This window comes from Cygnus atratus, chromosome 1 (assembly GCF_013377495.2).
Source record: "Cygnus atratus isolate AKBS03 ecotype Queensland, Australia chromosome 1, CAtr_DNAZoo_HiC_assembly, whole genome shotgun sequence".
NCBI classification, from domain to species: Eukaryota; Metazoa; Chordata; class Aves; order Anseriformes; family Anatidae; genus Cygnus; species Cygnus atratus.
This window is the reverse complement of record NC_066362.1, coordinates 124,386,130-124,412,026: the sequence shown is the minus strand read 5'-3', so window position 1 is coordinate 124,412,026 and position 25,897 is coordinate 124,386,130. Positions and strand designations below refer to the sequence as shown.

The following is a 25,897-nucleotide window of genomic DNA, read 5'->3' as shown; positions in this document are numbered from 1 at the left end:
CATTACCTAGTACAAACTGTAACTTTTTCTTCCTCTTTTAGAACTCTGCCCATATGAAGTTGCACACTGTGCAGATCAGATTATAGCTTTGAATGGCAGTGAAAGGGAACTGCAGTCCATAGAAGCTGCTCTTTGGTGCATACCCTAAAGCAGTTTGTATAATGTATAAAGCAATATAGTGAGATAGTTAAAAGTTACTTTCCTAGAAATGTACTCCTTTTTCTTCTCTAAGTAATTTAGATTTTCGGGGGGGGGGGAGGGGGTGGAGGGGGAAAACAAAAAACCAAAACCACATCTTTTTAAGCACAAACCACTGATAGAAGGCTTTCTTTTTTTTGTGGTGTTTATTTTTCTTGCACTAGAGAAAGTTTGTGGTGTGGAGCCTTTGTGTTTGAAATCCTTTTTGCCTCTTGATTGTGGCATGCTACTTACAGGTGGTTATGCTGCCTTACTTTGGTTTGGTTGGAGATAATCATTCAGCATGTGCTGTGTATTACCAGGAATATGGGGATGTGTTAATCATACTGGACAAAATCTTTCTGAGGCACTTTAAATATAGTGTTGACAGTATTGAATACTGTCAAGGATAATTCTCTTCAACACCTAGCTCATACAAAGCTGGCACCAGTAAGAATTTTGGGCTGCAGTAAACAAAGTGTACCTCTCCATACCTGAGAGATTTAGAATAAGCATGTCACCAACCATCCAATGAGTCTCCTACGGCTTCTCCAAAGAGTGTCATCACTAATCATAACGAAGCTGTCTGTGCAGTTCGAGTGTCAGTGTTGGGTTTCCAGAAAGGTGTCAAATAGTTTTGCAGGGAGTAAGATAACCACATCTACCAACAGCTGTCTTCAAAAGGTTAATCCCTCAGAAATGTAGCCTCTGCTTCCTTGTAACTGCCTATACAGAGTTACCTCATCAGCATCTTTTGTGAATGAGCATTTATTTGTTTATTTCTTAAAGCAAGTAAAGAATGACAGGCCGAAATAATCAAATGATAATGGGTGGTTAACATGTCTTTTTTATTCATCTATCCATTTATCTGTTTTCTATTTTTTATTTTTCGGTTGCCTGCTCGTTAGGGAAAGTAATCCACATCTAAATGTGTCTGCCTAAACTTCAGATGTATAACTGTGATGTGATATAACTGTGAATTGGGAATCTAGTAGACTTGGGGCTTCTAGGCTGTTAAAAGGAGAGAAATAAAATCTTGGCCTAGATCTTCTTGGTCTAGATACAAATCTTTCCCCTCTTTTTTTTGGTGTTAAAGAGTCCCTGGTGTGACTAGGCTTCTGACTGGTGAGTGAGGGCCTTGGGAGTCCCCAAAATTTTGGCAGGATTAATCTGGATCTTGGACTATTCCACAAGAGCAAAACATTGAAGGAACACACTCTTTATGGTGGTACTGTTAGAAATGTCTTACCTGTGATTCCCAGAAGAATGAAGGTGGTTCATGTTGTTTCCTTAGAGCCCTCGAATCAGTCAGTCAGCTGGTGTAAGATAGAGGCAGTGGCCTTGAAGCCTGGTTTGGTGAACGTGGTTAAAGATACTCTTCCTCCTCCTCCGCTTGTGGTCATGTCCCTCAGCATAAAGACCACCCAGAACCCTCAAACTCACCAGAATGTGGTAAGTAATCTGCTCTTGATTTTGGTTTGGTGTTTTTTGTTCTTTGTACTGCACTATTTTTTTTCTAAAGGCTTGGGAGAACTTCATCTTATAAACCATGTCTGAGTATATATGCTACTGAATAACCTTTCTGTGCTGCAAGCATTTTAAAGAAACACTTACTAGAGGTCACTGGCGTAGATCAAACTCTGTGGGTTCAGTGGGGCAGTTTGGTGATCATTTATTGAGACAGTAAATCCTACATATTTTTAAAGCCTTCTATTTTGTCTATTATGCATAATAATTATGAATAAGACTGTCCCAGAACAGCTGTTAATGGACTTTTTTATTATTTTGTAGACTTGAGTGTTACATGTTCTAGGTAAAACTACTTTTTTCAAAGTAGAATGAGAATCTGCTAGCACCTATTATTCTGCTGTGAGGCTCTTTTTCCTTTTCTCAGAAAGTAGGAAAGATAAAGGTGGCCATCCTCAGTTGCAGGCTGCAGACCACAAAGCATTTATTTGTTTTGTAATATAAGTCTGTCTAATTTAGGAAGAGTTTTTATAGGATAGTTGTCTGTGACTTATTGAGTGGGGGAAAAAAAAAAGCTCTATTTTTTTTCAATCAGAATTAGTCTTCTTGGTCGAATTAAAGCCAACCTAATGGGACGTAAACCAGGTACCAGTAGAACTCTGCTTACCAATATGTTTCTAAAGCTTGTTGAATTCATCTTCTGTTGCATTTTCTTAACCAGCGTATGGGCAGTCAGGACTTCTGCCAGCAAAACAAGCAGAAGGATCAGTAGAGCAATAGCTTCTAAACACTAAAACTTCTTGGCTGCTACTTGGCTTTTTGGAGGTCTTCACTGCTTGCTAAGGGGCAGCCCTTCCCAGGGGAAGGCTTCTGCATGTCTTACCCTGCCCACATCTCCCCTGCACTTTGTAGGCGATCCTTTAAATTATGGGGTTTGTTCAGACTCAAGAAAATCTGATAAAAGTAGAGTTTTCCAAAATGAATTATTTCTCATGTCAAAGTTCTCAGATAATCTTTAGGAATAAGTTATGTGAGATCAATTGATAACTTTTTATTTAGCTACTTATATTTGGAGTTCGTGTTAAAAAGGATTTTTTTTTGTGGAAGCAAGAGAAAATAGGTAAGGAAACTTTTTTTTAAAAAGAGTGTCAGGTTGGGGAAGAAATGTGTGTTGATAGAGATCATGTGTATGTTGATGTGCATTTTGTACCTCCTTGGTCTAGATTGTGGCTGTTGCAGCTCTGATTCATCAGAAATTTCCTTTGGATAAAGCCCCACCTCAGCCTCCTTTTCAGACACATTTCTGTGGTATGTACTCGGAACAGGTTATGAGTAGAAAAACAGTTCTTTCAATGCGGGGTGGGAGTTTTTATTTATATTTTTTTAGACTTCACTTTGTCACTCCAGCAATAGCGGATTAAAATAACTTTTGTTATTTTTGTTATTAAAAGCGACTAACTTTTGACTCTCCGACAGGCTTTTCTCCTTATTTACTGGATACTGACTTTTTAATGAAAACTTGATTGCACATCTTAATTTGAGGCAATGTGAAATAACCTTGCTCTGTATGGTTCCTATTTTTTTGTTAGTTTTACCTCATCATGTGTTTTCTTGGGTGATATTTTTCATTTTTTCACCCATGAGTTCAGACCACTTATTTATTTCACTTAGTTATTTTTTAGATCAGTTCTTCTCAGTAGAACTTTATTAAAACTTGATATGTTTATTTTTCTAAACAAGCTTTCTTAAAGAAAGAAAATCTTTTGCAGTATGATCAGCTAAATTTTGAGATTTGGACCCTAGCAGGAGGTAATAAAGAATTTTGAATGCTTGTGAGAGGAAGTTCTTAAAAAGCTGTGAATGATAGTTTAATCTCAATGGATAACCTAAAATATAACTGACTGACTAGAATTATTTTAATACGTTTTTGATCACTTGTATGTATGTATGCCTTTAAGATAAAAGGTCTACCCAGAATTCAGAAGTGATTAAATTGTCTTTAGACAAAACTGGCATGTTTGGTCAGTAGTTTTCGCAAAGAGAGAATCTGGGTGAGATGTTTCTGGGTTCACATCTCATCGGTTACTGTCTCAGAGCAGTTTTTTAAAAGCTGTAAACTTCTGACCTCTAGATTTGTAGTAGGCAGCTTGTAGTAACTCACAGTTGGTTCTTTTTGTGGCTTTTCTTTGCTGGTCTTTTAATCATACCAGCCAGATCAGTGACAGGTGAGGAGATACATAAGGCTTTTTACATAGGATCTTCGTTAAAAGATTGTAGTTGTCATCTGGTAGACATGACTTGTTTAAACCACAAAACCTTTTTATTAAAAAACGTAAACATTAAAGGCAAGTATTCACATAAGGCTAGCTTTTTAGGATTAGAGGTCAGTTTTCCTTAGCTCCTTTTGTTGTGAATGGATGCTTACAGAGAATACAATTAAGAACATGTATGTAGAAACAAATACAATTTCTTTTGCAGTTGTTTCCAAACCGAATGATTGCATTTTTCCTTATGACTTCAAGGAAGCTATTAAAAAGAAGGTAATTTCATTTTGTTAGCCTTCTGACTGTAGTACTTCAAAATATGACCATCATGTTGCTTTGGGTGAGTCGTGTAAGAGAAACAGGCAAAGGAATGGCGTGATTATTTCATTAGTTTTCCACTCTGCAAACCTAAATCCAGGTATTTATTGTATTGCGTCTATAAAGAGAGGTGTATGCTTTATGCAATTCAGTACTGCTGCTAGTAGTGCTCATAAGATAGATGGGGTGTTAGACAAAAGAGTTTGAAAGGTTTTACAAAGAGGCTAAAATTAATTTTCATTATATATGAGTATGTACTCGTAATAAGCCAGGAGCATTTGTTTCTTCTTCCCTTGGATAGTAAAGTCTGTCAAAATTTACCCTTTCTAAAGGGCAATGGGAGGGTTGACAGAATAACAGAGTAACCTGTTTTTGTTTTTCCTCTGTTTCTGTATGATCTTGAGCCTATGAGTGAAGGATGTACATGGAGCATTTTCCTGGTGTGCTTGATTCTTAGGAGGCTCTTAAAATATCACTAGACACCTGCATACAAAAGCAAAATGGAAAAAAGCCTCTGAGAAAAGCTTTCTATGTCTATGTGAATGAGAACAAAAAGCCTTGAATTATAGAAGGAAAGGGAGAACTCTGTGGTGCTTTATTATTGTCTTGTAACTAGTAGGGGAGAGGAGATGTTTCCATTTTAAACTTATTGGGTCATTGAAATCAGGTGCTCTCTTGCTCCTTTTAGAATGCTAAAATAGAAATAGCTGCAACAGAGAGAACACTGCTGGGATTTTTCCTTGCGAAGATTCACAAAATTGACCCAGATGTTGTTGTGGTGAGTAGTTCTGAGACTCTGAGAGTTAAATTAAAGCATATTGTCAGTTGGTCAGCTTTGTTCTTTTTTCTTTGTCCCCTTTTAGTTTTTTTTTGTCCTTTTTCTAATGTTTATCTCAGACTGCCTCATGAATTGAATTTGCTTATAAGACAGCAGGTATACTTTGGTACAAAGATGATGCAGAATTTTCCCTGCCAGCGTTTTATACATCCTTTTATTTCCCATAATATTTGAAATAGGCAGTTTTTCCATTGTATTTGAAATAAGTATTTTTTTTTCTTAACTCAGGAAGACACAAACAACAAAAACCCTTGTGATTTCCCAGAAAAATGGGAGCTCTTTGTACAGAGTCTGTTTCAGTTTAGATGCTCATATAATTTGTATCACAATTTAGATTGCGTTTATACTATAAATCAAAATGATGACCTTTACAAATCCATGGAATCTAAGCAAAGCTTTGTGATGAGCATTCTTTTGTTTTCTACTGTATTGGCAGCTGAGAATTATTATAATTACTCATTTTCTTTTTTTGTTATGTTTAATTAGCATACAATCCTGAATTTAATGAAATTTTGAAGGCAAATTGAAGTAATCTGAGGCTGTTTATATACAACTTCGCATTCGTATGTAGGCATATACAAATAATTGAAACAAGTGTTGAGAATAGGATGAAATGAGCAGTCAGATTCCTGATGTGATCCAGCTCACTGTGCGTGGTATCCAGTATTGACCCTACAAGCCTAGCTTCTTGGTGGCTGTGGTAGGAATCAGTACACTGCAGCCAGTGTTTTTAAACTTGGGATGCCAGTAGTGGGGATGTGAGAGCTCTGATCCTAGGAACAGCAGAGCTGTGTTAGTGTGATTTAATTTGCACCTGGAGTAATTAGTGCCATTGAAGTAAATGATAGTATAGGCAGAGGACCACTCTATTACAGCTGTAGAGCTTCTGATGATTTTAAGGAGCTTCTTCTATAGAACCGTATTGTACCACACAGATGGATCTGAAATGGTGAACCTGCAGTTCCTGGTGCCTGACTGGTCTGTATAGGCTCTTGTTCATCAGGGTAACATTTGGCTTTCAGCTGAGGCTACAAGCCAGTGTCATCGATGTCCTTAGCACTGTTAAAACTTGAAAAATACTGCTGGAGTACTCTGCTATGTAAACGTTGAGTGACAGGTCTTCCTGTCTGGATTTAACAGCAGTGCCTAACCGTAGTGTTAAAGGAAATAAAGTTACATGATTTTGATGTCAATATGGAGACTTTCATGGATGGAGAGGAAAGGAATTGCTCGTAGCTAACCTTACATGCTGTATAAAGAATGTAATCTTTTTCTAGAAGGCTTTTAAATCTTAACCTCCGTTATAGAAGCATAAAGCTGAATTGTGTGTGTTATGAGCCAGTTACAGAGCTGTTTTTGCTCTTCTGCTGAACAGCATTGTTAGTGTTGAGACTAATGAGTACTGTTGATGAACATTCTCTTAGAAAGTGCTTTCCATGAGGGAGATAATGCCATCAATTAGATGAAAAAATCACAAAGGGCAAAGGAATACCGACTGTGTGAAAGTAAGTCTTTCAATTTGCATTTGTTGTAACCTTTTTTTGTTATTTTTTCTGCTGCAAGGGTCATAATATTTATGGATTTGATCTGGAAGTGCTGCTTCAAAGAATTAATGTGTGCAAAGTCCCTCACTGGTCCAAGATAGGTCGACTGAGGAGGTCCAATATGCCAAAGCTTGGGGTAATAAGATTGCTCAAGTCTTTTAAGACCCTTTATGTTGCATATGATTAAAATTGAATTAATTTTGTTGAGGAATTGTAAATGTGACACTGATGTATTTTGACTGTTGGTCATGCTAGATTTCATGTGTCCCGGATCAGAAATGATGAGTGTTTATATGACTTTTATTACAGTAATAAGCTAAACTGATTTTCAAGTTAGGCTAATTTAGTTTACAGATTTCAAGTAGATGATGGTAATGACAGATTAATTGCAATAGTCTTTACTGTAACTGTCTTTGTCTGCTATAACTGTAAAATGAGAAAACGTAATTTGGATTGATTGGTGAATCATCCCATGGAGAACGGTTAGGTTAATTCTGTAGTTCTTAGCATGTGTTTGTTCAGAGGACAATGTGTGAGGCTTGGCATATTGAAGTGCAGAGCCTGACTGTGCTTGTCTATTCCTGTCCTTCATAGAGGCTGAGCTGAATATTTTTTTTTTTGTGGTTCTTTGACTTTTTGGTTCTGCTGTTACTATAAAAAACATCCTTGAACCAAAACAAACAAACAAAAAATCTATACCCACATTCTCATAGGGACTCTTCTAATTATTAAAAGGAAAAAAAAAATCAATACAACTTTCACAATGGTTTAAGAATTAAGGATCTAATTAGTAATGAGAATGAAGTATCTACTTCTTAACTTCTACATGCACTGAAGTACACCATGAATTCATTTAGGGTGTGATTATAAAGGCTGAGTATTTCAGTGGTAGATGGCTTGACCAAATCCTGTACGCATGTATTTTGGGTATATGTTCTTTGTTAAAAATTGTATGTTTCATTTTTTTCATCTACTTGTCTGATATGGCAAAGGGTCGAGGAGGGTTTGGTGAAAGGAATGCTGCCTGTGGCCGGATGATCTGTGATGTAGAAATTTCAGCTAAAGAATTAATTCGTTGCAAGAGTTACCATTTGTCTGAACTGGTCCATCAGATTCTGAAAACGGAGAAGGTAACAATCCTACCAGAGGAAATTCTAAATATGTACAGGTATGTTGCTGACTTGTGTTTTTAATCCTTTCCTGGAAAGTATAGGTGCCATTTTGTTTCCTGTTATTTGACTTTGTGCTTGCTTATTTCATTGGTCATGGGAACACTCACTCAACATACTGGTGTTGGAAAAATAAAATATTATCTTAACAGTATTTTATAATGTTAATTATTCATAATGACAAGCTGCTGGTGTGCGACGGCTTATTATGTGTGATGCAAATTGATTTGTGAAAGCATTGGTTTAGATACGTTAGTAGGATGTGCAAACTTTTTTTTATTATTTTTTATTTTTAATTAAGGGTAACAAAATTGCTGTTGAATTGAACACTAATGTCCTAAAAGTACTACGTGAGTTGTGTACCATTTACAGGCCTTATCTACTGCAAATTACGAAGGAGCCTGAATTTGCTTTAATAGGCCATTCTACTTCTTTTTCCAGTGATTCTCCTCACTTAATATTCATGCTGGAAAACACCTGGACAGACGCCAAGTTCATTCTCCAGATCATGTGTGAGCTGAATGTTCTGCCACTGGCCCTGCAGATCACAAATATCTCTGGGAATGTTATGGTACATTTTTATAACTTTCTTCCCACCTCTGTTCTCCCACAAATACAGTTCTGTGTTTTCTTTGTTTGACTGCTAGTTTAAATTTACCATCCCTAACTCAGAATATATGATACTGTACATTTTTTGCTGTGGTGAGTGTGAGAGTTTGATCTAGTTAAGTAATAATGTAAAATTTCCATAAGGATATCACATTTGAGTTTTGTCCGTGTTAATGATACAACATAATAGTAATGCTAGGTGAATTTACAGTAGATGAAAGACGTTCTTAGTCTATTTTTGCATGTCATCGTTTGGTTTCAGTGCTTTGCTATAACATTCTTTTTTTTCTTCCCTACTCTATAGTCAAGGACAATGATGGGAGGACGATCTGAGCGTAACGAGTTCTTGTTGCTTCATGCATTTTATGAAAAAGACTACATAGTGCCAGATAAACAAGTTTTCAAAAAGCCTATACATAAATTGGTGAGTCCAGTTTTTCTCTTTTTGAGAACTTTTATTAAAAAGAAAAAAAAATCTGTTGCATATTACTGTTCTGTGAGAACATATAAAGCACAAACATAGCCTGTTTTAGATATAGCTTAACTTACAGCTTATGGTTAATGCAAAAAAATGCTTTTGCTGAGTTGACAGTGGAGAAATGTTTGTTTTAAAGGGATGTTTTATCACCGTTCTCATTGTATTGTGGATCTATGGAAACTCAGTTGCTCTTTTAGTTTTAAACTAAAATAAGCCAAGCACTTGGCTTTGTAAGGAAATACTACAGAAGAAGATAGGCTATGTTGCTTAATAGATGTATACTTGTTCTACAATTAAGAAAATCCGTTTTATTGATTAACTGTATTTCAAGTATGATCTGTAAGGTAGATGACTTGAGAATATGGGTAAAAGATCCAAGGATGTTTAAGAAAAATCCTCTGGATAATGCCATTGTAAATATGTTTACAGAAATATTTGTGATTGCTAGTAAACAAATTTAAATTTCAGAATGCATTTTTCACTATTTTTTGCGTTTTAGTTTTACTTTTAAATATGTTCAACAGCAAATTTCAAAGCAATAAATTTTGTTGATTGTATTACTGCATCAAAGCAGTGCTTGAATTTTAAATGATTTGGAATAGCATTGAACACCTGGAACCAAAATTCTTACTGTAATTAAATAGCAAAATACTTTTTAGGTCAATAATAGGTTTGTTTAATTGAAGCCTACCTATCGTACTTCCAAAAACTACACTTTGATTTTAAGTGTACAACAATACCTCTTTGTGGGTCGTAAGTTGATTATTTTTTTTCTTGGTGTTGACTCTTACAGTCATCCAGAAAATACATAGCAGGTGGTATGTTGAACGATGACAATTCCTTAAGTCTTTGTAATCTCCTGTGGTCAGTTTGTTCCCTTAGGAGTTGGCTTGTATGCTCTCTTTAGATGTAGAGAGCTTTAATAAGGATCATGATGAAAATAGTATGTTTTGCGTGTATTTAAGAGGAACTGTTTGCAGTGGCTCCCAATTTTCATATTTGATTTGCCAAAATTAACTCCTCCAAAAGTATAGAAATGTTGGAGACTAGATAATGACTTTTTTAAATGCCAAATGTAGGTGGATGAAGATGAAGATTTTGAAGATCAGAATAAATCAAAGATAGGGAAAAAGAAAGCAGCATATGCTGGGGGCTTAGTCTTGGATCCCAAAGTCGGTAAGATGTGGCAATTTCCTTTCTTCTGTGAAGTTAGATACAGGTAGGTTATATCAATGCAATGAGCAATCTGTGTGTCTTGGGGGAGTTCGGCCTGGGTTCGTTGTTTCCTTTTCGATACAATAAAATTCCCAACATGTAATTACTAACTCTGGGGAAGCTTTTTTTCTTAGCTTTTTTAAGGAAACTAAGCTCTTGAGAGGGATTAGGACAGTGTATCTATATAATCTTCTAATGGACACGTAAGTTTTCTTCCAGTTTCTCCTCTATGTGGGGAAAACTGTACAAGTGTCCTATAGTAACACAGAAGCTATCTGTTCAACTCTGATGAGTTAATAGGGTTGGATCGTTCCACTTCTGACAGCTGTCTGCAATGGGTAGCAGTACATCTCAACAGCTATTCTAAGGGATTTAATGTATTATGTCACTTAAATGTTAATTGTGGAGTTGAAGTCCTTAGTGGGACTTAGTAATTGTGCCTTTTGTTTTAAACTCTGTTTTAGGTTTTTATGACAAGTTTATTTTGCTTCTCGACTTCAACAGTTTGTACCCATCAATTATTCAGGAGTTTAACATCTGCTTTACCACAGTGCAACGAGTGTCATCAGAAGCACAAAAAAGGGCAGAGGTTTGTGCTGTAACTTGTGACTGTCTTAAGTTCAGTGTGTTTTCTGTGAACTAGCTTTTAAAGAAATTGTTCTTTTTTCCCTCTGGCTTTTTTTTGCCTTTTTTTCCTCACACTTAGAAAAAGTGATTCTTATTTAAAGGTGCATCATTGGTAAGTTCTGGTTTGGGGTTTTGTGAGTAGTATATCTGTCATCTTCCTTTCAGTAATACCTTCTTAGAATCTTTCTAAATCTATCTTTTCTAGTTTGGTACCTCATGAAACAAGATTTTTAGTCAGGTTCCATTGGTCCTTTTCAGTCCCACGTCCTCGTAGCGATTTGTGAGACCCCTGGCCAATTTTTTTAAAGTTAAGTCGCCGTAGAATTCATGCAAACGTACCTGAATGGAGGAGCCGCAAGTCTCATGCTTGGAGAAGGAGTGCAGTAAAACTCAGTCTTTATTAGATAGCAGGGGAACTCTGTGCGTGTCTTGGGGGTGTGTGTCAGGGAGTGCTCCTGAGATTGTCAGCTGCAGGATCAGCTTTGCTGAAATCACACTGTTTAATAAAGCATTGAAGCATATTAAAGGCAACCGAAAAACCGCCTGAAGGTGTTGTTCCACATACTGTTTCCTTCGCAGCTGTGTTGGCCATGGCCGGTGGCCGGTGGCCATGGCTGCTTGTTCTCCTCCCCTCAGCTGTGCTGGCGCGGTTGGTGGTGGAGCTGTGCTGTAAACTGAAGCAGTGAGCTGGTCAGGGCTAAAGGTTAAACTTGAGGCTTTTATTTTTAACTGGGATCAGCTCGCTAGTTGGAATTAGTGTGTTGTCCATAAGTAGTTATGAGACATAGTTAATCTTATAACAAATAAAATGTCAGTACTACAGCAGAAATGAGGACAAAAGTATGTGGAGCTCTTTCATTAAGTTTCGCCAAACTTCCTGTGGATTTATCCTTCTTTCTTAAGTGTGCTTCAAAACAGCTCTTTTTGATTTCTATCATGGCATGATATTTAATCAAATTTTACTGTTGTTTCTTGCTACCTTTCTTTCTAGGCTGCTATACTAGACTACCAACCTCATAGTCTCTCTCTGTGTATTTCTGTCTCTTCCATTATACCTGAAATATATTTTCATTTTTTTTATGACCAATTGCTTCTTCAGTTACATTAAAAGGAAGAATGTGTGCTTTCTGTCAGGTTGTTGTTTTGCTGTACTGGAGTTGCTTGGGGTAGGGTTTTCAGTCTGTTGTTACTGTTGATTTCTCTTTTGTCAATTACCTTATTCAAAGGATTACTTCCACGGGTCTTGTGCTCTATTTTACAGTTCAGAATACCAAAAATACTTACAAGAGAATTAAAAAAAAAAAGTTGTATTATTTCAGCAGGGAAAGGATTGCTTGTGTGTGCTTTTATTTATGTTTTTTTTACCTATCTCTTTCACACATTTACATGTGTATATTTTTATATTTATATGTATTTATACACATGCTAAAATAAGTAAATAAAAATCTCCCTGCTACTGGTCCATGTCTCTGCTGGATTTCTTCCAGAGACCAGCTTAGTTCCTGTCCCCCAGCAGGGACCAAGTAGTATAGTGAAATACCACAAAAAAAAAAACACCTCTCACACTTGTTGTCCTAAGTTGCACTTTGAGTGCTCTTGCAGGAGTAGATAGAAGCTGTTTTGTTTTTTTTGTGTGTGTATGTGTCCATTCCTCCTCCCCAAGCTTTTCACTTTACACGTTAAAATCTAACTCTCAAGAAGAAAAAAGATAAGCAGCGGTGATCATTTGACAGGTTGAAGAAGAGGAAGAAATTCCAGAGCTTCCGGACCCATCTCTGGAAATGGGAGTTCTGCCGAAGGAAATCAGGAAGCTGGTGGAGAGAAGGCGCCAAGTTAAGCAGTTAATGAAACAGCCAGACTTAAATCCTGACCTTTATTTACAGGTGTGTTTTATGGAACTCCTTTGATTTTTTTCCTCCCACTCCCCTTAAGTGCACTGATCAGCCTTGCAGAATAGGGATGATTAGTAGTGAGCAGTGATTGTAATGTGCTTTACTTGGAGCCCATCATTGCTGCAGACTATATAAGAAGCTGTGAATGTAATTGTGAAGATTGAGTTCTGTTCTCTGTTGGCTATGGTTGTATCATTTTTGCTGGTTGTGTTTCTTTTCAGTATGATATCAGACAGAAAGCTTTGAAACTCACTGCTAACAGCATGTATGGCTGCCTGGGATTTTCCTACAGCAGATTCTATGCCAAGCCTTTGGCTGCTTTGGTGACCCATAAAGGGAGAGAGGTAAGTCCTTAAACAGGTTGTGAACACATGTACATAAAAGTGAATTTGAGCTACCTAGTTCTCATTGAATTAGAGAGTGGTCTTTACTTGTTTTCAAACCTGATTTTGGTTCTGTAACTGTAGTGTTTATCTTTCTTGTACTGCAGAAGAAAAAAAGAATCCTGTGTCTGGAAAAGAATCAGATAAATGTCTCAAAAACTCTGACAAACTGAAGCTCTAGCTTTAGCCAGAGGTGTATTTTGAATTAAACTTCTTTAGTTTCAACAGACTGGATTATGGTGACAAAAAAAATCAGGTCTGCTTTCACGTTTTCCGTGAATTTCTAGTTCTGCTTGATGGCTCGGTCTTTGATTCAGTAGTACATGTCAGCTTGGATGAGCCTGTCTTTGGCCAGTCTGTCATGTGCCCTGATACGCTGAGTTTCCTGAAAATGTGAATTTAGTGACAGGACTAACTAATCCCTTGGTGCCAGTGGATTATGTATTAGGGCCTTATTTTCAAAAACTGGTTGTTCCTTAGAGTGAAGCTTTGCATTAGCCTCAAGAGGCCAGATTTTTTTAAGAGACTCTTAACTTTATAGGCAAAACTACTCTTCCCATTGATTAGGATGGCAGCTGAATGCAGACCACATCAGTTGGGGGAAAAAAAATAATCATTTCAGATCCAAAGCATACCACTCATATACTGTGTCTTAAACCACAGTTTTTTCATGGTGCTGCTTGCGAGTTCTTTATAAAAGAGAATACCAAGCAGTAATCTGCAATGGTCTAGGGAATGAGTGTGACAGAGTGTTTGGTCAACCTTTTAGTTCATTTAGTTTCCTCCAGGAGGGAGATAAATGAGTTGATGTCGGTGTTCAGAGGCATGTACGCTTTGTGACTTGAGGGTACAGCTCTCCTTGCTGGAAGTCCATTTACAACTTCCAGCTAATGTGCATAAGAGTGTTTTGTTTCTGATAACACATCTTTGTTTTTCAAAGATGTCCCATCTGAGCAGTTTTCTAGAGGCAATCCCACATCTGCTGTCCTCCCAGGATTTATGTAACCAGTATGCTTAACCTTATACACGTGTTTAACTAGGAAATAATTTCCAGCTTTGGTAACTGTAAATGAGTTACACATTGTGTGAATTCTGATGTTGACATTTCCTTTAAGGAAATAGTGGTGTGTATGCTTTTTTTTAAGATTCTGATGTATTTGTCTACAAAGTTGGCATCAATAGCAGCTGAATGTCATGTAGTTTATATTTTATAGCAGTGTTTTACAAGTCATGAATTTTACTTTTTTTTTTAATGATCTCTATTAGTCACGTTGAGCACCTGTCACAAACTAGGTATTGTATAGATACCAGAGCTTTTGGCTTCTGTGTTAAAAGGGAAAATACTTTGTAGTTGCACGTACAGTTTATTCTCAGTTGTCTGTGACTTACCAGTTACGAGATGATAGTGCATTCAATTCTGGTGTTCCTGCATTATAGAACTGTAAGAACTGTAGAAACACAGAATGGTTTGGGTTGACAGGGACCTTAAAGTCTGCCTGATTCCAACCCCCTGCCATGGGCAGGGACACCTCCCACTAGACTGGGTTGCCCAAAGCCCCATCCAACCTAGGTGTTCCAAAGTAATGATGAAATGGGTTACTGTGTGGCGGGGAGATCCTGGAATAGTTGGTAGGGAATGCTGTGAGACGCTTTTTTTCACATACTTGATGTTTGGTTAAGAAGGATTTCATATCTCTAAAATTCTGGTGGTGCTAGACATGAGCTTGCTTTCTGCTTTCTTTGCACGTGTTTGCACGTATGGTTCTGTGTTGCTCTGAGTTTGAGGAAGAACTTGATGCTTTGTTGCACTGTTTCCTGAAAATGTGTTGTCTCCAGTGCAGTTCTAAAAGTACCTCTGTGGTTGGAGGCTGCTGGGAGCACAGCGCAGAGGTGCTGTGGAGGTTGGCAGGAGCCAGGCTTCAACTGACAGCACTGCTGGAATCAATGGAGCATTAATGTTGTGGTAGGTCTCTTCTGGTACAGCACCTCCTGTAGGGCTAAAGTTTTTAGTTTAAAGTTCTTTTTTAGTGTTCTTTGAGGTAGGTTAGTACTCGTTATTCTGGGTACTGTCGAGATAACAAACTTTTGAAAACTTCAGAATTTTCAGAATGATCTGCAGTTTTGTGCTTCTGTGTAAGTATGATAGATTCTGATGAAATACATTGTATATGCTCTGTTATGGAAACTTGCATTTTTATGTAGGTAGTCAGTAAACAGATACAGCTTTATAAGTTCCTTGTTTCTTGAGTAGTACTTTCTGCCATAAAAGATGACACAAGATGACCCCTTAGCGTTCTGGTTTATTTTTATAAGTTGGAATATTTAACCTAGAAAAATGTTACTCTATAACTTTTAGTTTTTCCATTCACAGGTTTCCTCTTACCAGTAAATGCTAATATAGAATAGGTGAATGTTAAGTATCAGGAGATTTGGCTCTTGTATATGAAAAGGTAAATTAAAAAATAACTTGGAGAAAAAATGTTAATGTTGTAAACTTCAATGGCCTTTTATGATGATCAGTAATCAGTAGCTCTTTTTTATTTTTTGGTGAGGACCTGGTAAACTCAGGTAGGTTTGCAGATGTCTCTAATGTATATGTCTAAGTGGGAAAAGTATTGTATAGGATGAAAAGTGAAATTAATATTTTTTATAAAATTATAGTTCAATAGTAAGTCGTAACAGAATAATTTAAAGCAGAGAATGTACATTTCAAATTGAAGCTCTTGAAGCTCACCATAGCGTTAAGTTTTAGCATAGGTGATAGAGAATAAGCATTGACTTGTTATGAACTGCTGCGTTCTAATTGCGTGACTGAAGACCCCTTAGCTATAGGAAGACCAGGTACTGCAGGTGTATAGCGCTGAGTGTTTTGTATTGCCTCTCGTGGACGGTAACTTTGTTTTATGGTTTGGCTGTGCCAATGCATCAAAGGTGTAGTGGAACTACCATGGAGTTCGTTATGATGACTAAAACTTCTTGTGATTATATGTTGCTATTTTAAGAACTTGTTTTAAGCTGTGTTAGTGTATGACGTGTTCACATTAATGTAATAGCTGAATTATTAAATACAACATAGAAAAAGTGTCATTTATAAAGTCGGATCACAGTGCTAGGAGAGTGTAATCTGTAAACCTACGACAAAATTTCCCCTAAGAGCTCAGTTCTCAGCAGTCAACCTTAGTGAGATATGTGACAGTGCTGGAACTTTATTTACCTTATAACAAGCAGCAGAAACATAGAAGTGTCTTACAACTCTGGTCATACATAGGCTGGATCCTGGAGAGCAGTTAGTGTGTATCATTCTGTTGAACGAGGTATGTTTTATCTTGGTAGTGTAGTAATGGAAGGGATTTTTCACTAGATGGCGATAGAGACCTTGAGATCATTAATCAATTAAGGCTTTCATTTTTGTCACAAAGTGTTTTAAACATTGACTATATGATTTTTTTTCAGATGGGTCTTCCTTGTTTGTTTGTTTATTTGATTGTGGATAATCTCCAGCAGGGAAGATGGGGCATATCAGTGTGAAATTTCTCTGAATTTAATGTATTGTATATCAAAGGTAGACAGGTCAATTATCAGTATATTTTGGAAGAAAAAAATGAGCAAAAATTTAGGATGGGAGAGTTAAAACCGTAACTGGGATCCGTTTCACCTTTTTGGAAGAAATGAATGTTTTCCTATTTTGATTGTTAGAAACGTCTCAGTACTTGTTCTTACAACAAATTTAAAGATAAAAATTTCTTTCTGCATTTGCAATCCAAATGTTACGTTATTGATCTAGAGAGATTAGAAGGATTCTGGACTCCCCCCGCCCCCTTCCCTGTTACTAAGCATTTGCCTGGGCGTTGCTCTTGTTGTAACGACAGCAGTTGCTTGCATGGAAAAGTAATAGGAAAATATTTAATATATTTTTAGATGTCCTTTAATGTAATTTAACAACTGGAAACAAGATGAGTCGGTGTTGTACAGCCAGGCAGCTCTGCACTAGCAGGCAGTGTAAGGTCATGCCTTTCTAGCCTCTTTAAAGGACAAGTCTTTTGATGAAGTGTCAGTTGTCTGATTTCCCAAACTCAGGATGCCCTCTACTGCAGGATTTTCTTACAGGACAGCAAAGTTGTTGAGACAGTTTTATCTGTAGACAAGGTGGTTGCTAATGGTTATCACTCAAACTGTGTCCTTTTCTAGGTGCTTTCATTTTTCTACATTGTTTTTCATTGCTACGCATTTTTGCCCGTGTCGCCACTAAACTTGCTTTTGAAAGGAAAATCACACATTTGCTGTTTTCAGCCGTGCTAACAGGTAGATCTGCTGTTACAGTATGCAAAATAGAAGGGGGAGAAAGGCAATTGGGTTAATTCCAACTTTCTCATTGAGATCCTTAGATACATTCTCAATTAATAATTAGTTTAAGGCCCTGGCAGTCAAAAGGAATGAATAAAAGCATGTTATTGCAGCAGTCTGGGAGAAGAAAGGATGAGGGAGGAGAAAGACAAAGTGGAGAAAGATGAGCTCATTTAAAGTAAAATAAAAAAAATAAATTAAGGAAGGGTAGGTAAGCAGGCTAATGGCTGTCTGTTGTAGTTGTATTCTGTAAAAAAAATAAAAAAAATCCAGGCATCTTTCTGTGCATTTTTTTTCCAAGTCTTGTTCATCTGGGTAGATTGATCATTATGTACTTTCTCTTAATAGCTTATAAAGCCTTCGTTAAGGAGGCTGCATTAATTGTCATGTGAATGGGACAATTGTCAGATACCTGGTTTCTTCCATGTAGTAGTATGGGAGAAACGGGAATGTTAGATGAGGGAAAGGAGCCTCCTAAATTCTCATCTAAGCATGCCATCTATATTTAAACAAGGAATACATTATCAGCGTTACATTTTTGGAAGACTTGGAACTTGGTAACAAAAGTCTAGGCAAAGAGTTTCTTAATTGCTTTTAAATATAGAAATGACAAACTGAAATCTTCCGAGAAGTAGTGCTAAGTTGTTGCAGTGTCCCTAAATGGAAGCTGTTGGTGTCAAACCAGTGCTCACTATTGTTAAATTTATCATTATATATGCAATTGTGAGCCAGTAGAAAAGCTGTGTACTTTATTCTGCATGCTAATATCCAAAGCAAGTTAGAACGGACATTTCGAGGGAGAGGCTGCTTACAGTCTGAAAATGCAAACTGAGTGCCAAGTGGTAGAAAAATCGTGGAACATCTTAACGTTTGTTGAAATTGAATATTATTATTGTAAGTCAAGTGCATGAGATGACATCTGGTGTGATGAAGACTTCTGTATCTCCAAAGAAACATTTTTTTCCAAAGAAACTCGTTCCTCCAAGAAAGAGGAAATGAAACATTTCAATTAAAAACCAGGGCCGGAATATTCAGTGTGAGAAGGAAATGAGCCTGAAGGAGAATTTTTATTTTATTTTGGGTGGGTGGTGTTCTTTAAGGAGCAAAAAGGTTTTATGCAATGGATGTTCACTTAGAAATGTGTAGGAAGATTGATCAGATGCGAGAGGTACAGCAAGTCAGAGGGATGCAGAGGCTTTCTTTTTCATGAGTGCTTATTTTACGACTGTGCTGTCACCAAAGGTGTGGTGCCTCTCGCTTCCTGACTACTGATTTCGATGGATGGGTTCTAGCAATTGCATGGCCACATGGTGAGTTGGATCAGCCTGGTGGTCTGACTTGAAAACTAACTCTAGGGGAAAACCAAATTGATTTTTGTTGGATCAATGACTCAGTGACTCACTGCATGCTCTTAGAGCTGATAGAAAGGAGGAGGTCAGAAATTGGGGGCAGACCCAGTATGAGATACAAGGGGTCAAGCATCACCAGCCTTTTTCCAGCTCACACCTGACTGTGAAACTGTAGGGTTAGTGTTAATAGGATGAACACTTGGCGTTTTTATTTGTTTGTGTTTTTCTTCCTCCTGTACTTTTATTTCTTCTTATGGTTTCCTATCTTGTATTTTGTTCCCATGTTGCCAAAAGATACAGCTTTTGCTTGAATCTTATCTTAACGTGGCTGCCTAGGTAACAACAAGATATTCCTCACTCAAAATCGTGGTAAAACTGAGAGCCAGGGTACGAGGAGACTTTAAGGAGGAAGGTCTCTGGCATGTTTTCCAGAGTATCTAAAATGTAACAGTACCTGCCCTTGTAGAAGCCATGTGTGTTGGGTGAGAGCTGATCCCTCAGGATTAGGAGAGGTGGAAATGTCTGTCCACATCCAGTGGCAACAGGAAAGACTCAGGTGTGCCATAAAATGGTGGGCATACCTGAATCCAGAGAGTTTGCCACACTTAAGCTTTAGAATAACCAAAGAAATAATTTCATCCTGCCTAGAATACTGTAGGAATTATGAGATTCAAAAAGACAGATCCTTTTGTGGCTCTCTTCTCTGAGTACAGGCATAGAGGTGCGTCATAGAAGAGCGATGTAGGAGCACAGGAGCTCTGCCCTGAAGATGAGAGCTTTTGCAACAACACAACGCCATTTGTAGACTGATTAAGTTCCATTTTCAAATAAGTTTGTTTTCTAATACCCACTATTAAGGTTGGAAGAATACCACTGCTTAATGGAAGTGTTTAATTTACTACTGTTTAATGTTTTTCTCTAGCCTGCGTATTTGTTAGCACTGCAAGTCTTTGCAGTATGTGTTTTCTTAGTACATTGGTAGCTTGCCATAAAATATTTGGGTTTTTGAGACTTAACAGAAGTTATGCTTCAGGATATTATTGCCTCACTCGTTTATCTTAAATTGGACTTTGGCCTATTCTAGAAACCATAGTTTTGGATAACTAGATGCTAATAAAATGTTCAGAATATAAGAGACTTCAAATTAAGGGAGAAAATCCATTTTCCTTTTCAAGCACTCCTGTACTCCTAAGAGTATAGGAAAATGATCTAACTGAAGTGTCTGTTTCCCACAAGACTTAAATATTCATACTGTTCTCAAAAATGTGACAACCTTGATCTCATAACCAACATTCACGTGTATTTCCTGGGAATGTTGCCCACTGTGTAAAAGCTCTCTGTTGTGAAACACACTTTATTAGAAGGTTAGTTTTGCTGGTTTTGCTGCATAGATTGTCATGTGGTCTCTTGCATGTATGTCCTTTTGCTGGGCCTATGCCAGGAATCATTGGCTTAATTTAGAAGATGTACATGGACAGCTTATGCTATTCTCAGCATTGAAATATACTTATGGGACAAATGAGGTGGTTTGTTCAAGACCTGTGTTTATCTGTGGAAGGTAGACCATCTCTACTACTGTTGGTACAGTATACTTGTTAGAATGCAGGAGGTTCTGGTAGGTGTCATCAAGAATTCTGCTTGGAACAAAGAGTTCTTGAAAGCTAGATGTAGTTCAACAAGGTGAGACGGGTTACTTGATGTGGATTTTTTAATGTAGGTAGGCAAGGTTTGATGCAAGGAAACCTGTAAGTCAGGCCTGTAGACTAAACTAATGTTTTCAGACTTCCTCTGCAGAAGAGAGAAGGCAGCGTCAAAGCTGGATGAAATAAATCCCCTCCAAATTTTAGAGTTTGATAAATGGTTGAAATGCATGTGAAAGCCTAACCTACGCTTGCTCTCAATTTATTTTCATTCCAGGGGCTTTACATAATACAAGGCAGGAGGTGTTGCTGGTGGTAGTGTTGTCTTCAGCTTCAGGCTGTGCCCTTTATCAGACTTACTGAGTAAGGTTTCAGGGAGTAGGGTTAGATTATGTATGTTGGTATCTGGTCTACAATTTGATACTTGTGTGCATTTGCTGATTTGAGCCACTAGAAAGAGTTGCTTCATAAAATCCTATTTTAACACCCGGTTTAGCAAAATTAAAAACAAACAAAAAACCACCTCCCTTTATCTTTCTCATGTCTAGTCTTTTATTTGTGTTTTCATAGTTCTAACTGATGGTCTTGGGGGAGGGAAAAAATTAGTTTTTTAGGTTGTCATTTGAACCTTGCTGCAGGTATTATTTCCCCACAGTCATATCTAGCTGAGCTTGTGCTAGCCTTGGTGATTACGTGAGACTGGAGAAACACTGAAAATTTGGGTAATAAAGTTGGGAAGCCCTGTGTTTGTTGTTTTTTTTTTTTTTTCTTTAAGAGGGAAATAAAAACCACCAAAGCTTCTGAGTCCTACTGAGATAGGAATAGACAGTTGTAGCCAAACGGTTGCTTCGCTGATTCATCTCAGATTGATTAAGCCTTGTTAAGTTAATGCTTTCTCTCTAATTGCTTGCCTTGTTCGTGGAATAGACCAGAAATTGGTGGGTTTAAACAATTGGAAGTTATCAGGAAAGCAGGATTGTGTGCTGAGCTGCTCTGCTGAAGTTCAAGGTCACGTTTCCTGGAAGACCTACGTAAGAAAGGTTTGTGATTGTGATGTAGAAGACCTCCAGGTACAAACAGCTTTTTGTTCAAGGAAAGCGAACCTGCAGAACAGTTGCCCAGAAAAAGGGCAATTACGCCGAAGTAATCGTTGTTTCCCTAGGCAGCTTTCCCCCTTCAGTTTGGTGTTCTGAATTGTTTTCTTTGTGTCTTCATTCTGTTAGGCAGTGCCACAACTGATACGCTAAGAGTTAATTTCCTGTTTTCTCTGATTGACTTTAGTGCGACGAATGTTGTCTGGTGTTAGTTCATTGTTCTTCCTTGGTGCTTTTTATGTTACTGGGATATCCATCTATCGAAGGCTTTCTTGTATTTTAATTTGGAATTAACGCGTGGAAGACTGACACAAAAGCACAAGGAAATCTCAGCTCAGTTTTCAAGTGTTTTGCAGGCTTCCCATTAGTTTTGTTCTGATTGGAATTTCCCTTGTTGAACCTAGGACTTCCTTGACTTTGATTTTTTGAACTCCCTGGCTATGAGGCAATGACAGCTGATGTTTTGGTTTTCATGCAATGACTTCAGTTTCTTCCCCTCCCTCTCCCTGTCTCCCTCGGAACTCCGCATAATTAGCATCTTTTAACTTAGGCAAATATCATTTTTGTATTTGCACAGAAATCTATCAGTTTCTTTAAATCATAATAGCTCACTTGTCTTGATGTTTTAATATGTATTATACCTTTTTTTGCTTCAATGCATAACTTTATATTTTTCAACTTACAGTTAAAAGTAGTCATCCTAGAGGAAAAGAAAAATCAATGAGAAGCCTGTACTTAGACTGAGAACCCCTGCAGAAAGCTTTGATTAGAGAAAAGCTTTAGATCTGACTCTTACACACAATTGTCCATCAGGTGGCCAGTCATTTTGGCATGTACCACTATATACCACAGATGCTAGAGATGGAAAAAGGTCTATTACATCATGTAGTTCATCTTCCAAAATATGTATGTAGTTAATTCAGCAGTGAGACAACTCTGTGCTCTTTTGTCAAAGACTGTTGTCCTTCAAGAGACCAATTCCAATTTTAATTTTGCCACGGCTTTTGATCTGATTGCTTTTAATCACTAATTTTTAATAGATGTGAAGGCTGACGATGAGCCTGCCTTCAGTAGGAATGAGTTAATTGACAGGTGTCCTGAAGTTCCACGTTCTTGGCAGTGGTCCAGGATGACAGAGCAATAATGATTTAGAAACTGTCATTCCTTCCTTGTTAAAGGATTGAAGGAAATCTGCGAAGTTATTAACTACTACTCACCTCTAACAGATTGTGAGAAGATCATTACGGCATCTAATTAGTTGAGATTACCTCCTTTATGCTGAATGTTTTATTTATTTATTAAATTCCTTTGCCTACTGTCTTCTCTTCTCTTTTCCCTTTAATGTTCTAGATGGTTATTCTGGGGATTTGAGTTACGGGATCATGTTCCTGTGTGGTGTAATTAGTACAGCTATTTAAATGTTATCTGGAACCCATTTACTGTATCTCTCAGTTGCTGTTTAGTTCAGTGGGAATGCTTTTATGTAAATCATGGAACGATGCTTCTGACTTTTAACAAGATTGGGCTGACTTTAGGGGGCTGAAATGCTTCATCTATGAATAAAAATGCCTTGCTGAACCAAGGATGGAAGAGTATGAAAACTGCCACTTGCCAAAAGTGTATTATGCTGACATATATATACATACAAATTGAATTAGTTTTGGTACTCCTACAGTGGGAAAATTCTCACAGATCCTAAAAAAAATAAATAAAAAAAATTAGGGGAAAGCTGTCACACAAGAAATTTTCTTCCCAACTTGCATTCTCTTTGTTAAACTGGGACAATGTTCCTTGAGACCCTTTTTGGAGTAGGCTACGATTTCTACATCTCTCTGACTCTTCAGCTGGACTTGGAATATTTGGAACTGATCACTTGGTGGGGAGGGTGCAGATTCTTTCCTTTTACTTCTTTCTCTGTCATTGCTTAATGAATGTCATTCTTTTTATGGTTAGGGGTTACTTGCACTTCTGTGGTGACCTAATGGCTTTCATAATGATTCTGGTTGCTTTTAGGCTTCTCTGGAAGATTCTGTCCTAATCTTGTTGGATTTTACAAGCAAATGCGTTTTTTTTCTCCCATTCAAATAAAAACAACCCTTTCTTTCCCCTACCCCTACTCTAGTACAGACCTTTTGCTATCTGTTACTTTGGTGGATCTTGAACTTTTATTTTTCAATTATTTGTAGAAAATAATTGAGGGTCTCTCATCTTTCATATATAAGCAAGTAATCTAGGTTTTTTTTTTGTTTTTTTTTTTTTTTGTTTTCCAGTAAGATGGGCTTCTGACATGTTGACCGAGGGAAGATTAATAAATTGTGGCTTGTGTTTGTGTCTCTCAGTTTTCAGCCTGGAGTGTGAGCTTGTGTCACTTTGCTCTGTCATAAATACTGTGTTAAATTACAGCAATTTTTTTTTAAGAAACTGTTTGATTTTTTGCCAGGGATTCCTGAGCCATCTAGTAATAGTTTCAGGGATCCTATTCCTTCTCTGAAAATCAGTGCCAATTTTGGACTGTGCAGCTGTCCCAGTTTCCTTTTCATTAATTTTCACTGTAGGAATCAATGTTTGTTGTTGTCCAGTGTTTATTATATTAGCTTATTAAATGTCAGCTATTTCCTTCCCCAAAGGGTTTTTGCTTTAATTTTTTTCCCCTGTAATGGGAAAAAAAAGAAAAAGTAATATATCTGTCAGAGGAGATCTGGATATGGTAAAGCAGTATGAAGTGGCATTTATCTGACTGCTCCAGAAAGGATCCTTCTGTTATTCCATACAGTACTGCATAGTTTTAAGCTCAGCTGGTCTGCATAATAGGGGAGAGCCTCTCTGCTACGCCAAGCAACTTCTTTTGCTGCAAAGAGCATGTGAAGCATGTATGGTAGTAGATTATCACAATTATCAAGTATCAGTACCGACATAGTATTTGTCCATGGCCTTTTCCACCTTAACCTAAGGAAAGCCTGTTTTGTGACTGTCAGTCTGCTCCTCTCTCTGAGAAGAACTGGGGTTAACAGTTTATTAATAGTTTGTGTTGTACATAGACCATCACAGATCTGCTCTGGGTTCTTGTTAAGCTTTTATTTTCTTTTCAATTTTATGTGACGTGATACTACTTTTTCCACTAAGTTCTTCCGACATAGTGTTGGAAGTAGGCATCTTTCATGGGGTCTGGATTTTGACGAAGTTTTTTTTAAACAAAAAGTTTTTTTTTTTTATGCTTAACCAGTTAACCCAGTCTTTACAGAACATGGAGATTTTTTTCTCTTTAACTGTGAATATTTGTGTCCTGGCCAATAGCTGTTTTAGGATTTCAGCTATCCACCGTAAAAAAAAACAGTGACTTGCACTTGTTCTGCCCTTTGAGGTTTTGAGTGTTACAGTGAACAAAGGGGGAGATGGGAGTCTGGGAAAACCTAAACCTGTATGTGTATCCATAGTGGGAGAGAATTCCTTTACATGTTTTGCTTTTAACTACCATTTAAACATAATGGGCATGAGTGCTTAAATGTTAATTCAACTCTACTGTAAAGTGTTTGGACAACAGTAACATAACCTGCAAATAGGTTTTTTGAGACAGCAAGTAATTGATTTCCTTTTTATTATTTTAGTTCTGTTTTCCTGTTTCTTGTCCTCTGTGTTTCTTCCCAGCTGAGTACTATTATCATCCTTTTTGGTGTGTGGTTACTTGGGGGTGGGGGTGGGGGTGGAAGAAGGGGGTCAGTGGGGTTGTCGATGGGTAGTTCCACAGATGATCAGCTGTCCAAAAATCCTAGCAACTTCTCTGATAAGTGCAAGGCCTTGAGGTTAAAACTTGGGGGAGAAACATGAAAATGACTTGTACCCCAGCATTCAGTTCAGTCAGTGTGTTCAGTGTGTGAGGACAAAATAAAATGATCTTGAGAAGATAGCTGTGGGTTTTCACCTGAAAACACCGAGTGCTCAGAATTGGTAAAGAGAAATTACTGCATTACACAGGACACATGAGGGCAAGCCCAACTCTGTGAGCCCAAAAGTGGGCAAGAAGTCAAAGAAGCTTGGATAATAATTAGTTCTTTTTCTGCAGGTATATATAAAAGAGTACCTAAATTTTAGGCTCCTCTTAACTCAGACTTGAGAGTTGATGAATGTATTTGAACAAATTCTTCTTTACTGAAAAGCAAGCTTCTCATAACGGAAAGGACTGCTACCTTCCTGTGATGCACCTGGTACTGGACTTTCTGTCAAAGATGCATGGATGGGCTACATCTGAAACTTTGTACAGTAGGATAAGAATCACAGCTTGAGTAGGTTTGATTTTTATTTTTTTTAATCCTACAGAAGAGAGCAGCTGGCTAAGATCTGTGGAAGTCAAGCTTCCAGCTCTGCTCCTTTTTTGCTGATGCCTTGTGTTGAACTCTTCCTGGAGGATGAAATGTCTCTTGGCACATTTGTTGCCATCTGCTGTTTGTCTCTGTTGATAAGGCTTAGTTAGCAGTTTTCCTAGGAAAGTGCA

At 37.5% G+C, this 25,897-nt stretch overlaps 1 protein-coding gene and 1 non-coding gene across 2 annotated transcripts in view; both read left to right on the top strand.

Annotated features, from left to right (window-relative positions):
- The window catches only part of POLA1 (DNA polymerase alpha 1, catalytic subunit), a 203,213-nt gene that overhangs the window by 20,402 nt on the left and 156,914 nt on the right, over window positions 1–25,897 (top strand). Inside the window, exons 15-26 of the mRNA XM_035542243.2 lie at window positions 1,472–1,629; window positions 2,868–2,952; window positions 4,123–4,184; window positions 4,915–5,004; window positions 6,628–6,744; window positions 7,601–7,776; window positions 8,219–8,348; window positions 8,691–8,810; window positions 9,944–10,040; window positions 10,544–10,668; window positions 12,440–12,589; window positions 12,820–12,942. Of these exons, the coding sequence (XP_035398136.1) occupies window positions 1,472–1,629; window positions 2,868–2,952; window positions 4,123–4,184; window positions 4,915–5,004; window positions 6,628–6,744; window positions 7,601–7,776; window positions 8,219–8,348; window positions 8,691–8,810; window positions 9,944–10,040; window positions 10,544–10,668; window positions 12,440–12,589; window positions 12,820–12,942 (1,433 nt within the window). The remainder of the gene's footprint in view (window positions 1–1,471; window positions 1,630–2,867; window positions 2,953–4,122; window positions 4,185–4,914; window positions 5,005–6,627; window positions 6,745–7,600; window positions 7,777–8,218; window positions 8,349–8,690; window positions 8,811–9,943; window positions 10,041–10,543; window positions 10,669–12,439; window positions 12,590–12,819; window positions 12,943–25,897) is intronic.
- On the top strand, window positions 10,276–10,406 carry LOC118245841 (small Cajal body-specific RNA 24). Its single transcript, XR_004777992.1, has one exon. It is a non-coding gene; the product is annotated as a small Cajal body-specific RNA 24 (non-coding RNA).